The sequence below is a fragment of the Cottoperca gobio genome, chromosome 3, assembly GCF_900634415.1.
Source record: "Cottoperca gobio chromosome 3, fCotGob3.1, whole genome shotgun sequence".
Lineage (NCBI taxonomy): Eukaryota > Metazoa > Chordata > Actinopteri > Perciformes > Bovichtidae > Cottoperca > Cottoperca gobio.
The window spans coordinates 23,799,490-23,815,287 of record NC_041357.1 but is presented as its reverse complement, the minus strand read 5'-3'; the positions used below and the strand labels follow the sequence as shown (position 1 = coordinate 23,815,287).

The window sequence follows — 15,798 nt, the reverse complement described above, 5'->3', positions numbered from 1 at the left end:
TTCAATGTGGTTCAAAATAAAAGTAAAAAAATAGATATGCATGACAAAAGCAGTATAAGATAAGAACATATAATATAAGAAGGTAATACAGTTAAAACTGAATGAAATTATAAGGTAGTATTATTTAGAGAATAATAATAATTATAATGATGTGTTTTTAGTCTGCTTTTAGAAGAAGACACTGTTGTGGCAGATCTCAGTGTTAGAGAATTCCCGATGGTAGGACCATAATGACCGAAGGCACCTTAAACTGATCCCCCCCACCCCTGATCTGTGAATTTGAGAAATCTGCAGATCTCACTACCGCTAAAAAAAAGTAACTTGTGATTTGTAAGTGATGGTGACAAGTTTGTTTTTTTGCTGTATCGTGCTCTATAATGACCACAGAGAACTTGCTGAGAGCTCTTCTGCTTTCTCTTCCTTCTAAGAGTCTGTCATCTGACTTTTAAAAGGATGAGATGGTAAAAATACTGTGAGCACAGCACACCAGCTTTACTCATTGTTTTACCAAGAAAGTTGTGTAAGAGCAGATCAAACTAACCAAACTAACCAAAATCCCATTTGTCTTTCAATTCAATGAAGCTATTATTTAACTTAATTAAGTTGGTTCACGCTTGAGCTAATGTTATGCTGACACTGTGGAAGATTCTATTATCCATCCATCGTCCATCCATCGTCCATCCATCGTCCATCCATCGTCTACCACTTATCCGGGATCGGGTCGCGGGGGCAGCAGCTCCAGTAAGGAACCCCAATCTTCCCTTCTCCGGGCCACATCCTCCAGCTCCGACTGGGGGATCCTGAGGCGTTCCCAGGCCAGTGAGGAGATATAATCTCTCCACCGAGTCCTGGGTCTTCCCCGGGGTCTCTTCCCAGCTGGACGTGCCTGGAACACTTCCCTAGGGAGGCGCCCAGGTGGCATCCTTACTAGATACCCGAACCACCTCAACTGGCTCCTTTCAACGTAAAGGAGCAGCGGCTCTACTTCGAGTCTCAGATTTTGAGGTGCTGATCCTCATCCCAACCGCTTCACACTCGGCTGCGAACCAATCCAGTGACTGTTGAAGGTCATAGACCGATGATGCCGTAAGGACCACATCATCTGCAAAGAGCAGCGATGAGATCCTCAGGTCACCGAACTGCAACCCCTCTCCTCCACGACTACGCCTCGATATCCTATCCATGAAAATCACGAACAGGATTGGTGATAAAGCGCAGCCCTGGCGGAGGCCAACATTCACTGGGAACGAGTCCGACTTACTGCCGAGTATCCGGACACAACTCTCGCTTTGGGTGTACAGGGATTGGATGGCCCTCAGAAGTGACCCCCTCACCCTATACTCCCGCAGCACCTCCCACAGTATCACCCGGGGGACCCGGTCATACGCCTTCTCCAGATCCACAAAGCACATGTAGACCGGATGGGCGTACTCCCAGGCCTCCTCCAGGATCCTTGCGAGAGTGAAGAGTTGGTCCGTTGTTCCACGACCAGGACGGAATCCGCATTGTTCCTCTTCAATCAGAGGTTCGACTACCGGCCGAACCCTCCTTTCCAGTACCTTGGAGTAGACTTTACCAGGGAGGCTGAGAAGTGTGATACCCCTGTAGTTGGCACACACTCTCTGGTCCCCCTTTTTAAATAGGGGAACCACCACCCCGGTCTGCCAACCCCTAGGCACTGTCCCAGACTTCCACGCAATGTTGACGAGGCGTGTCAACCAAGACAGCCCCTCAACACCCAAAGCCTTCAGCATTTCTGGACAGATCTCATCAACCTGACTACCTCAGTGACTTCCATCAGGGAAATTGACGATGGTCCCCCATCAGTTTCCAGCTCTACCTCTACCATAGAGGGCGTGTTAGTCAGATTCAGGAGTTCCTCAAAGTGCTCCTTCCACCGGCCGATAACCTTCTCAGTCAAAGTCAGCAGGGTCCCACCCTTGCTGTACACAGCTTGGATGGTTCCTCGCTTCCCCCTCCTGAGGTGCCGGATGGTTTTCCAGAAGCACCATGGTGCCGACCGAAAGTCCTTCTCCATAGCTTCTCCGAACTTCTCCCACACCCGCTGCCGCCCTTCTAGTCCTTCGGTACCCTGCAACTGTTTCCGGAGTCCTCCCGGATAACATAACCCGGAAGGATTCCTTCTTCAGTCGGACGGCTTCCCTGATCACCGGGGTCCACCACGGTGTTCGAGGGTTACCGCCCCTTGAGGCACCTAAGACCTTGAGACCACAGCTCATCACCGCAGCTTCAGCAATAGAGGTTTTGAACATCGCCCACTCAGGTTCAATGACCCCAACCTCCACAGGGATGTCTGAAAAGCTCCGCCGGAGGTGTGAGTTGAAGATCCTCAGGATAGGGGCTTCCTCCAGACGTTCCCAGTTCACCCGCACTACCCGTTTGGGTTTACCAGGTCTGTCCTGAGTCTTCCCCCACCCCTTGATCCAACTTACCACCAGATGGTGATCAGTCGACAGCTCTGCCCCTCTCTTCACCTGAGTGTCCAAAACATGCGGCCTCAGATCAGATGATACGATTACAAAATCGATCATTGACCTTTGGCCTAGGGTGCTCTGGTACCACGTGCACTTATGAGCATCCTTATGTTCGAACATGGTGTTTGTTATGGCCATTCCATGACTAGCACAGAAGTCCAACAACAAACGACCATTCGGGTTTAGATCAGGGAGGCCCTTCCTCCCAATCACGAGGAATAGAATAGAATAGAAAATTCTATTATCATTTTTGTAATAAAATGGCCGCGCAAAACAAATTTGAGCCAAGTATGAGCCAGAATGGGAATACTTTACACAATGTATAGAGGAGTGGGAGGAGCGGTGCTTAATACCTCAGGCACCCTTGCAGGTTAAAGGGACAGTTCACCTTAAAAATACACATTTTCCCTCTTAGCTGTAGTGTTATTTATCAAGCTAGATTGTTTTGGTTGAAACAATATGTATTTGATTTCAGGGTTAACAGACCCTTTAATCCAGCCTTGTGATAATGTAAACAATACAGTATGTTTATTGCAATGGTGTACTTGTTAGTGTACTGTGACTTAATATACAATCTATTTTTCCTGTATTTTTTTACGCTGAGATTATGAATTTCCACCTATCTGTGTCTAAAAGACATAAAAATATTAAAAGGTCACTGATTATAAATTAATCAATAAAATACAACACAGCGCTCTGAGCTTTTATCATGACGAATGACTTTATTTTGCCACATCAATAGCACAGTTAATGACTCACTACCAGCAACCACAGTTGCTCTGTGGAGATCCTCGTAGAGATGAGGCGATGCATGTTGATAATGGAGGCCGTCCAGTGTCTAAGTGATGTTACACTCAATCAGCAAACTCATTTCAGTCAGTGAAAACAATACTGTCTCTAAAACAATTTCACATGTGAAACCTTGACATACTGCACCGTGGCTGTCCACACATTTCACAACTGTATATGTGACCAAATATAAAAGAAAGAAAAAAAATATATATACAAAATGAGACAAATTAGAAATGCAAGCGAAGATTATCATACACATCAGGTACACAAAGCAAAGCATATTGTTCTAATATAAAGCAATACACACCTTATAAGACAACATGATCTGTCTACAAGGCAAAGCGCTGAGTCAGCGTGATCAAGCCAAGGCATCTTGCAGTCTAAAGCGTGTGCGTAGGTTAATTTTTTTCTTAGTGCACTAATATACATTTCATTAGCTGGCTTATTGCTTTTGCGTACACATACATTCTAGCATACGTGTTACCTTTAGTGATGTGTGTGCATTCATGTAGTTACAGTGAGTGTTTTCTTTCTCTGAAGGAATAGATACAATTCTCTGGATGAATGAGTAACATGCAGTGACTCTTTGATCCATCAGCAGGTATATGGAAAACAGTTTGACACAGTTAGAGCATGTTTCTCTCTGTACTTTGTTCCATAAACCCCGATTTATATTCTCAAAGTGCTGCCCATGTTGTATCACCAAACGTTTAACTTCCCATTAAAGATATAGACCTTACTCTATAGTTATTATTTGTGTTAAGAAAGAAAGAAAGAAAGAAAGAAAGAAAGAAAGTTAAAGAAAAACTGAAAAATAGAAGACAAATATACATGGAAGACTGATATTGTTCCTTCTATGACTTCTATTCACATATTGAAATAAATAATATTCATAACATTACTGGCATTGACTGAACTTGGAACTCATAGCAGCACATTATTCCCAACATTTCTATTCTAAACCTTTGCCGCTCACCTTGTTTCCCTCTTTCTGGTAGCTACATTATCAAAAACGTTTTATACAGACGTGTTTTCAGTCATACAGCGAGCAATAACATTTTCTCACTGCGACATAAAAAATAAAATAAAAATTTTGTGACTTGGAAATTCTGTTTTACTGAGGTAGGAGGTTCAACTAAAGAATAGGCGGAAGACAAAACATAAGTGTGAGAATAACAGACTTTAAAAGAGGATACCAAAGACGTTTAGAGTTTTCTTCTACAGGAAGTCAAAAAGACGTTGATATTGTCGATTTTAAAAGAGCAGCTGGTTTCAAGCATATTAACTTGTGCACATAGTCACCTTTCATGAGCATGTTAAACTTTCTTTACGAGGCAGACACGCTGTGTTCGCTGTGTGCCAACAATGCAAAATAATTAGAAATGCTAATAATTAGAGTAGCAGACAGTAAAATCATTAACCAATTATATCAGGCGGTTAAAAAAGAATGCCAAATTTAAAGAATTTATGGCACAAATGTATAATTGTAATGCCTAATCAGAAAAAACACCATGTAGTGAACTTCCATCCCAGCACATACAGGTCACAGTCACTGCTGCGACTTCATCAAACATGATATCTTATCATCATTCGTACTCTTCTCTTCTAGCATTAATAAAAATAAAAATAAAAATGTGATCCTCAGAGGTGTTCATAAAAGTCTCATAAAAGAAGACACACTCATGAATTATGTCCTGCAGAAATGGTCTTTTTTGTTGTACTTTATCTTTTCTTTGTCCCCAAAATTACCCGTTTAATTTTGTCCTTTATTTGCAATCTTACTAGAAATGGCCAAATGGGGAAATATATGTTTTGATATCAAATATCTGATCATTTACCTAGACTAAAACAACCCATCAACAAATAAAATACAAATGAGAAAAATAAAATAAAATGCATCTGATACTCCTTTAATATTCTTATATTTCTACTGCAATTTCCCTTTTGACATATTCTCGTGATATAATCCGAGTGTAGTCTACATAATAAAATGCTACTTTAGCTGTACCTTTTGTGATAAGCAACAGAAGGCAGCGCATATGATTTATAAAAGTATTTACCCTCAAACCGTTTTTGTAATTTGCTTATCTGATAGTTTCATTAAAATAAAGACATCAGTGAAGAGATAAGACTATTTAACAGATTATAAACAGGAGTTTAAGTAACGTGTCAGTAATGTGTGTAATATAATGTACCGTATTGTACACACAGTGAGTAGCTGATTGGATGAATTAGTAGCTTCCTGAAAACTGGACGGTATGTTCAACATTTTGCAAGCATAATAACATCAGTGCCTTTGAGGGCTTGGATTAATCAGCATTATTTATATATTTCATAAGAGATAATTGGTTTCATTGTATCAGAATGTAAAAAAAAAAAGAGAAAGTCATTGGCGAGACGCGTTATAAGAGAGTCAGCATGTTTAGTGTTTGTAAACTAGTTTAATTACCCGGTTCATTTTGAAAAAAATCTTTTTCATTGATCCAACTTCCATTTAAGTAAGTTCGCTTTAGTTTCTGATTTCATCACAGCTCATAATTCCAATATCACCATAATAATTATGATTATATGGACAATGAGTTTTATTCAAAATGTCACCAGAGGTAATCTCAGCCGCTGCCTGAAGAAGCCTAAAAGTAGTTTTTCTGTGGTTAGTTTCTAAAAAATGACCAAGTGTAAAGGTTTATCTAAATGAATGAAAGTGATGCCCTCCATTCATTAGCACCTGTGAATTTGTATCTGTGTGTTGCGTAACCCAAATGCAATCTTCTGTAGATAATGATCTGCAGTGTATCTTGTTTATTTTTATTTTTAAATCAGATATTTTGAAAGAATTTGGAAAGGCAGATTCTCTTGTACATACTTGATTGCCACTGCTAACTCGTCTGGTGGCCTCGGCAGGAAGCAGATAACCACGTCCCTCGACTCATAAACATAATTTTTCCAGATGCTTCACTTTTGCCCTTTTCACAGTAGCATGCAAGGCGGTTCATACTATCACCCCCTCCTCACAGCAGGCACTCAACCAGGAGTACAGTACCGTCCACCACTGACTTCCCTCTAACACTGCTAGATGTACAGCAGGGCCAGAGGCACCACTATTAAGAACAGAGCCAATTTCCCAGCAGTGTTTGGGAAGTGTGTTACCTATGCAGCCTAATATTTCTGCAAACGTAACCATTGTATGTTCATGTCAGGAGAAAAACATAAATAATCATTTATATTGTATATCCTTCCATGAACAGAGCTTAGGGGAAAACTTCAAACCCAAAATGATCATTTGGATGTTAATTCCTCACCCCATGTTACCTTGAATTCTTGAATAAAACTTTGTTTTTCTCACATGCTTCCAGGGAGAACAAAGAATCAAAACACGGAGAAAAGTCTTAAATTCAAGTAAATGGAGGGCCACGTTTAATAAATGGCAAAACGATATCAAAACATCTCTTTACAAACTCACACAACTCACGCAGTATAATCCAAGTCTCATTTATCCATTCTTATTGAAGTGAATTAAATAGTAATATAATATAATTATGTAAATGTCGGTTATAAATAGTAGATTTTTAGCAAAAAATGCATTTGTTTGGGAAGTAAAGAGCATACGACTGGATAAATGAGACTTACTTTATACTGCAAGATGTTTGTAAATGGATGTTTTGCCATTTAATATGATTTCTCTCAGTGTTTTGCTTATTTGTTCAACGTGGAAGCATGTGAGAAAAACAACGTTTTATTCAAGAACTCAAAGTAACAGTGGGTGAGTAATTGATACACAAACGATCATTTTGGGGGTGAAGTATTCCTTTAATTTACCACCACTCCTTCAAGTTAGTTAATGCATGAATTCATGTATATCCTTAACTGCTAAATTAAAAAAAGACATAACTGCCCACACAGTTGTTCTTCCCCCCCATCCTCATTACACCATTCTCTCTCTGCTGTCCACATACTGGACCATCTGTTTGCGAGGGTGGGAGATGACTGGAGTGAGTGGAATGATTTGAATACCGGGTGTAGTAGCACCAGGAGTTGAAGCACCAGGAGTTGAAGCACCAGGAGTTGTAGCAACGGGAGTCGACGCACCAGGAGTCGACGCCCCAGGAGTCGACGCACCAGGAGTCGACGCCCCAGGAGTTGAAGCACCAGGAGTCGAAGTACCAGGAGTGGAAGCAGTAGGGGTCGATGCACCAGGGGTTCCACCTGGGGTGGGGCCTGGTGTTGTACCAGGAGTGGCAGGGATGATAACCACAGAGGACGGACCTGGACTTTCAGACCTCGCTCGAGGCTCCAGGCGTGGGGTGGATGTGATAAAACGAGCCTCCCTGATCCGGTAGGGACTTCTGTAGGTGGAGATGGGCGACAACTCGGAGCCCCAGCCAAGATAGCTCCCACTGGAGGGAGACTGTGCATCCGTGCTGAAGTACAGCGTGTTGCTGGTCTCTCCAGGGAGCGATGGTTTTTTCTCCGGGGAACCAATCAGGAGAGAGGAACGTCGATCAGGTGTCCAGCCGGGAGTCTTGATGTCCAGGGAACATACGGAGGACGAGGCATCGGTCAGGGACAAAGCATTGCTGTCGATGTGGCGGAGGCTGCCTGGTTGCAGCGGAGATGAAAGTGTTGGTGAGCCGTAAACAGCACTCTGAAAGTCCTCGTCACCTTAGAAAATGAAAAAGTGTGTTTAAAACAGAACACATCTCCAAAGGTTATACCGTGCTTGAGGTACAATGACTAGAAAGGATATGTATTGTAACATTAAAAACAAAAAAAGACATTTATTTGAATGCTTACCTCAAATATATTCTCAGTTCATTTTAGCAAAGAATGAATGAATTAACATCGATGCCGCTTTTAGGTATTAACATTTCAAAGGTAAGATTAAAAGATTCTATAAAGTAGCAACGGTATGTTCAGCGTGTGCACTCAATGACCAACAAGTGCATAGTTGTGTATGTGTCGCTGCCTAAACACATTTGTACAACAGCATCACAATTTCCACCTCAAATGTCCAACTAAACCAAACAAAATCACCAATATTTTCACATTAACAATGGATCATGAGTACTTCTTTGTGAAAGAGGGTGCTGATAATGTGAACTCTGCAGTTCCTCTCAGCTACAAAGAGCTGTTTTTATATTTTAATTATGTCATATTTTATCCCTATATTTGTACTTTCACTATTGTATATCTTAGATTCTCCTTTTGTTTTTTATGTGCGTGCTTTCTTTTGTGTTCTGTCTTTTTATACATACTTATTAGCATTGTTATAAATTATTATAAGGAGCCTGAGATCCAATATCTTCATAAACAAAACTTCTTCTCTGTATTTGTGGTGTATAAGATAATAAAGTATTTGAACAAACCATTTCTGCAGTCGCTGAGTGTGTGTTTTTGAGTGCGTGCACCAGCAGGGTTTAGTGTTTATCAGGAGTCCAACCTTTTTCTGATGGCGGAGCGCTGGACTCGTATTCTGCAGACTCTTCCATGATGACCTCATGGACGGGGATGATCTCTGGAAAGATTCTGATATCCTGGATTGTTGTGGGTGGAGCCTTTCTCACTGGTCTGGCTACTACACTGGAGGGGACTGGCTGTGGTGGCAGGACCACCTCTATCACCTGGGGACGAGACAGCTGAGCCTCAGACTGCAGACTTACACTTTTACACATGAACAAAAATATTAAAGCTAAACGTTTTTACGGTTAGTTTTTTTAAAGTAATTTTTCATGCTGAAATTGCTGTTTTCAGTCCATCAAATATGGTAATTTTCTCTTTTTCTCAGTTTTATTAATTATTAATTAATTATAGACGATTAATCAATGAATCTAAAAAATAATGGGGAGATTAATCGATAATGAAAATATTTGTTAGTTGCAGTTAGCAGTTTTTAAAAGTAGTTTTGCTGTTGTTAAACATGGCCCCCATTTATTTAAATAGTTTTCTTCACGAATTGATATACAAATTATAATTTTGAGGGTGAAGCATTTCTTTAAAAGTGATAAATCAAAGAAAGATATTGCCTGTGGAGCCTGGGTCACCTGTGGTGGAGCTGGTTGAAGAGCTGGTTGAAGAGCTGGTTGTAAGATCTGAGGAGCCTGAGGCGGAACAAGTGGAACCTGACAAATCACAGCACAAATAACAATGAGAAACCCTTTTTATGTAATGACAAAAGACATCACACATCAGGCTGCATGCCAGGAAGGAAAGGTTTAGAAAGCAGACATTTAAATCTCTTGACTGAAACTAATAGTAATGCAGTCTCCCTGTCAAAACCAATCGCGCTTCTAAGCAGGACAGTCATCAACAAGAATGCAACAAACCCGAGGGACATGAGGGACATGAGGTTCATCGGGGGAGTGAACCTCTTCAGGCAGACCCATCAGTCCGGCCAGTCCCCCCTCGCCATACGACGACCAGATCTTAGTTATATCCCCCGTCTTCATGGCCAAGCGAATCAGCAGCCAGTGGTGATGTTTCCAGCCCTCCCATTGGATAGGGAGATCCATGAGGGTCCCACCTCCTGATTAGATTTACAACAATAGTCATAATTACAGACAGACAGGCAGACAGACAGACAGACAGACAGGCAGGCAGGCAGACAGGCAGGCAGACAGGCAGACAGACAGACAGACAGACAGACATACAGACATACATACAGACAGACAGGCAGGCAGACAGGCAGACAGACAGAAAGACAGGCAGACAGACGGACATACATACAGACAGACAGACATACAGACATACATACAGACATACATACAGACAGACATACAGACAGACAGACAGGCAGGCAGACAGGCAGACAGACAGGCAGGCAGGCAGGCAGGCAGGCAGACAGACAGACAGACATACAGACAGACAGACAGACAGACAGACAGACAGATAAATAGATCTTTAACAGACCAGACAGTGTTGCATGGCGATGGAAAGTGGGCGTGTCTTTCTCGTCCAATGACAGCGTAGATCCCCGCTCCGTGCAGGCTCCACCTATCCCCCTGTGGCGAATACTCTGGAAAATCTCAAAGGACTTAGGGTGGAGGAAACGATAGTACAGCACCAACGCTATCACTCCTGGAGATCGAAGGGAACAGGTAAATATTAGAAAAACATTACATTACATTACATCTGTATACACAATATAAATATATATATATATATATATATATATATATATATATATGTATATAATATATAGTTTTTTAGCCAAGCCAGAAGCAATTTTGTAGAGATATTGATGCTCTTTTCCACTTGCTGATATTTTCTCTTACCTTGTGAAATATCTCAACACTGATTGCGTCACAAAATGTGTACAGACATTCATGGTTTCCGCTCAATGTATCCTAATGAGGTTCGTGATCATCTGACTTCTAGCACAACCATAAGGTTGATCTTTGTGGTTTCAAGTGAAATATCTCCACTACTATTTGATGGAATGCATTTCTGTTCCCTTCAGGATGAATTGTGATGTTTGGTTATCCCTTTATTTTTCATCTAGCGCCACCAATAGGTGAAACTTTCCATTTGTACAATTTGGCATATGAGCAAATACCTGCAAAAATAATGACATCTCATTTCACCTGCTTAAGATCAGCATGTTAGCATCATCAGTGTGAGCATGTTAGCATGCCCACATTAGCATTTAGCTCAAAAGCACTGCTGTGTCGTAGTCTTGTTATAGTGTAGCCGTGTGTCTCACCAATGAGGAAGCTACAGAACACTGCAGCTGGGATCCCCACAGTATCCCAGGACACCATCGTAAACAGCCACGAGGAGGCCAGAAGAAGAAAAGCGTTCTCTACGAACATGGCCTAATGAAGAAAGAAAATAGGATATGATAATTATTAGCATTATCAGCATCTCAGATATGTCATTTGATGAACTCTTTACATGTTTCCAGTGCACGTATTGACTCATAACTTGTGTCTGTGACGTGACTCATAGTTTCTCAAATGTACATTTTCTGCAATACATTTCATTTGCAGAAGGAAATGGTGAAATTCAAATATATTGTATATATTGTACCACATCATTTGTTGTTTTATCCAATACAATGTTTTCTTCTCTTTTTAGGGTCTCAAAATGTTGTGGCTCTGCCCAAAAAGTCTGGCACATAGGCATGAACTGAAAACAAACACACACACATACCAGGTAGAATCCAGCCATGCGGTATCTGGATTGACCGTATTTCACGTTGAGGAACAAGAAGATGTGAATGGCACCCAGAACGAGGTTGAAGAGTCTCCATCGACTAGTTGAACGTATGATGTCGACCTGCTGAGACACCATCCAGAAGGTTGCACCCAGCCAGTGCACACCTGACACACACAACCCCAATCAAATATTCAACCTCTAATACATAAACACACTCATTCAGACAACCTGAGTAGATAAGGTGAACCATGACAGATTGTCCTCGCCAAGACTCATCCAACAGTAGTTAAAGGGACAGAATTAAAAAACATATTACAGACATTACATATTTTTCCTCTTACCTGTAGTGTTATTATCAATCTAGATGGTTTTGGTGTGAGTTGCCGTGTGTGGCAGATATTGTGTAAAGATGTCGGCCTTCTCTCGAATATAATGGAACTACAAGGCGCTCGGCTTGAGATGCTTAAGCGCCATTTTTTTTAAGACTCAACAGCAATGTCTCTTTCAAGAAAACATGACCCGGTTACTGAAGATAATCCACAGACCTTGTTGTGAGCCGTTTCATGAAGGAACTATTTTCTTTCTACCGTATCACTGCACCGAAGGAAGCGAGCATCTACTCACAGACGAGAGGCTCGTGCTCGTGACAGTGCGAGATGTAAACATTAATGGCATCCTTAAACTGCTCACAACAAGGTCTGTGGATTTCACATGATTTCTGAAAATATACATTCCTGTTGAGTTTTTCAAATGAGAAAAAACATGTTGATTTTGGGGTGAACTGTGTCTTTAAATGTCTGCTGAAAAAAACAACCACTGACATCCATGTCCAGCAGAAAATGGACTGTTTCATAGGTTGTAAAGTATGAGTTTGAGGATTAAGCATTGGAATCCAGACTTACCAATGACTCCCAGGATCCATTGTTTGAAGATGCGTGTGAAGAGCATGAGAATGGCAAATCGAGATCCCAACATACTGACCTGCAGACAGAGAAAACAGAGCTCTCACACAAACAAAGCCAAACACAGGTATACAAATATTCCACTCATTAAATTGAGACTGTTATATTGAGTGTGTGTGTTATTGGCTGTGTAAATATGCCCACCCTCCACAGAAGTCGACAGAGGATGGCAGAGGGGGTCATTTGTAAGTGTCCAGGTCTGATGAGCAAACAGGCTCTGGCGTAGAGGACCAAGGCCCAAGACAGAGATAACAAACACACTACAAAACACACCGAGGCTGGAGAGAGAGGAGGGCAGAGAGGAGAAGAAATGTGAATACTTTGTGTGAAAGTGTCATAATTAGTGTATTAATTCTTGAGTTATTGCGAAAAACATTTTTTGTGAGGTCACAGTGACTTTGACCTTTGACCTTTGACCACCAAATTCTAATCAGTTCATCCTTCAGTACAAGTGGATGTTTGTGCCAAATTTGAAGACATTTCCTCAAGTTGTTCCTGAGTTATAACGAATATCACAAAGTGGGACAGACAGACAACTCTGAAACATAATTCAGAGATGTCGCTGGCGCAGAGGCATTAAAATATAAATTATAGCTGCATTAAATTTATTTTGTAGGTCTACTAGGACACAGTTTACTGCAATTTGAGAGTCCTTTACATGAAGCTGAAGCAACACACACTATACATACTAAGCATACACACTATACTACCACACGCACAAAACCATGCATGCTATTTCAGACCTTATCAACGTTACACACATGCATTTTTACTGTTCAGTCTATCCGTACCTGGAGATTTGATTCCTATATCAGTACAGATGAGCACATAGGTCTGCAGCAGCGTCTGAGGGAGGGTGACCACCAAGGCCTCAAACAGACGCAAGGCAGACACATCAGCCTGCTGCATGATCTCATCATACAAATCGTGGTCCGGCAGACACATGCACTCCCACAGCCTGTGGAGGCCACAGATGAGTGAAGGGGGGGAGATGCATTGAAAGAGAAAGAACCACCATATGCATTATTACATCAGAACATTCTATTTAGCACTTGAGTTATTGTTAAATCACACACACCAGATACATATGCACACACATAAAGATACACATGCAGGTTGGCCCACCTTTTGAAGATACCCAGGTGCAGTATGTGTGTCCAGGTGAGAGACTTCCTGCGGATGCGTCCATCTGACAGGTACCACAGGTAACTGAGCCACTGAGGACCCCAACCTGGGAAACATGACATGAAAGAAATATAAATAAAACATCTATCTACCTACCTACCTACATATCTATCTTTCTATTACCAACCTTCCATAATATAACATTTATCGATTTTCTATCCATCTCTGTAATTGAGGACCTCCCGTTAAATATTTCAGTATGTTGTTGTTATTGTTGTTGTCGTTATCTCACCTGGCAGCAAGAACAGGGCAGTGAAGCCAGCAAGATGGGCATAGACATAGTTGTGACCCACCCACAGATAGTACACAAAGCAATAGATCACTGGGGAAAGAGGGGGGGGGGGGGGGGGGACACACAACAGATTAACGGGTAAATCACGCTGTGCATATTTGGAAAAAACCTCGCCTAAATACACAAATGCAAAACCATAAAACAGACCAGCTTCATAAATCAGATGCACAATATGACCATAGCACAGCATTAGGACTGCACCGCACACATGATGCAGCTGTAATGTATATTGTATGAGAAGTTTTTCTGTTGTTGTCTGGGGATGCGTGCCCCTTGTGTAAGGCAGAGTGGCACTCAGCACAAGCGTTTCATTGTATTTTTAATACACATGACAATAAACTTGAACTTAAACTTGAAGGTAATCGTTGTCTCTTCACTTTGTAACTCATATACACGAAGAACCAAGCGTGTGTAAATAACAGACTAGCAGTATTTTGTACGATGCTGCTTTTCTTGCAGTGTTTAGAATAGAAGTGTTTGCATCAGGGCAACAGCTTTTCATCAGCATGCCAGAACATAAGTATGTTGTGAATGCCCACATGTTCTCATATGACCTCTGTCCTGCATCCCGTCTAATGTTAATTGACAACAATGTTCTGTCTCCTCTCCTCTCCTCACAGACAGACTCACGCAGGCCTGGCTGAGCTCTGCAGCTCTGCAGCTCTGCAGCTCTGCCTGCCTCCAAACATGTAATCTGAACCGTTTCTGGCTGTCCGGGTAGAGTAGGCCCCATCATGGGGTACGCCCATCCCCTTGTCCATTCAAGCACCTCCAAAAAAAAGGGCGCTGAAATATGACAACATGGCTCAGCTTTGTTTTTATTTAAGAGGGATCTCTCTGACGATGAAATGACACAGCTTTTTACAAGATTAACTCTTAAAAACGCTGCCATGAGTCTGCAGTTTTGCTGCATACAGGATTTCATATCATGCAGCGTATAAAAATAGGAAAGAGACGCAATGGTGCTGACTGCAGACTCTGACTCTATTATTAATGACACAGCCGCTGAAGAGAAAACTAATGTCCAACTTTGTATGTTGGATTATTGTATATTTTTAAACAGACCAACATGACATCCCAAATCCTCTGTCTCATCTCAAATATGGGAGCATCTCTCATCCATCCTCTGTAGCCCTCACACACTGCACATCCTTACACTGTGGCCAAAAAAACACAAGCACCCACATGCACGCGCACGACAATAAAGTCAAATAACACACAACAAGGATGCGCGTGGACACATGCCAGCACATTTAAATCAACCAGTAAACCGTTTGTGATACTGCACTCGGTTTGTAATATTTGTGCGCAGGGCGTGTACATGGGTGAGTGTGTGTGTGTGTGTGTGTGTGTGCGTGCTCGCGCGTGTGTGTCCCAGGTAAGACTCACGCGCCGTCCTCTCTGCAACGATGAGAAATGCGGTAAAGGCGAAGACGCAAACTTGGCAGCACGGGATGCAGGCGCCCCCATGGCTCGGAGTCGCTGAGTAGTCTCTCATGGCGGATTCCCGGACTGTCAGATTCACGGTTATAACAGTGAGTTAGTCTACAGGCCGGTGATGTTCTGGTCCCGGGTGGGAGTTGGTCCAGCTGCAGCAGCCTGCTTTCTCTGCTCTGTGTCCCCGTCCCAACGTCACCCCCCGTCCCGTTAAAGCGATAGCGCTGGTATAGAGAGAGAGAGACCGTAGCAGACAAGCGCCACAGTGAATGTATACATGTTGACTTCCTTTACATTTATGAAGGAATGTGAGACAGATGTAAAACATCATGTTACATGTAGGCCTCATTGTGAACGATATGTTTATAGCATGTAAAAAAATACTAATAATGTTTGTTTTTAAGTATGGCTAAAGCAAAGTCCCTGAATATCCATGATTAACACAACACTACATACAAACCGAACTGATGTCATTTGAATATTG

At 41.9% G+C, this 15,798-nt stretch overlaps 1 protein-coding gene across 1 annotated transcript; it reads right to left on the bottom strand.

Annotated features, from left to right (window-relative positions):
* Nucleotides 1–4,066: 4,066 nt before the first annotated feature.
* xkr5b (XK related 5b) lies at nt 4,067–15,389 on the bottom strand. The gene is made up of 13 exons (XM_029454540.1): nt 15,267–15,389; nt 13,818–13,907; nt 13,526–13,631; nt 13,192–13,358; nt 12,545–12,678; nt 12,341–12,419; nt 11,433–11,602; nt 10,984–11,095; nt 10,191–10,358; nt 9,608–9,807; nt 9,326–9,403; nt 8,725–8,905; nt 4,067–7,946 (listed from the first exon to the last, which is right to left on the bottom strand). The coding sequence occupies exons 1-13, from the start codon at nt 15,373–15,375 to the stop codon at nt 7,210–7,212; spliced, it is 2,331 nt and encodes a 776-aa protein (XP_029310400.1). The 5' UTR covers nt 15,376–15,389; the 3' UTR covers nt 4,067–7,209.
* Between the last annotated feature and the right edge of the window lie 409 nt (nt 15,390–15,798).

Bases quoted from the DNA above. Each gene is read 5' to 3' on its own strand.
- xkr5b (XM_029454540.1), bottom strand. From the start codon at position 15,375: ATGAGAGACTACTCAGCGACTCCGAGCCATGGGGGCGCCTGCATCCCG. The intron at 10,359-10,983 runs GTGAGACACACG...TTCGATCTCCAG, and splicing joins GTTCTGTAGCTTCCTCATTG to GAGTGATAGCGTTGGTGCTG. The intron at 8,906-9,325 runs GTGACCCAGGCT...TCTCGTCCCCAG, and splicing joins TTCAACCAGCTCCACCACAG to GTGATAGAGGTGGTCCTGCC.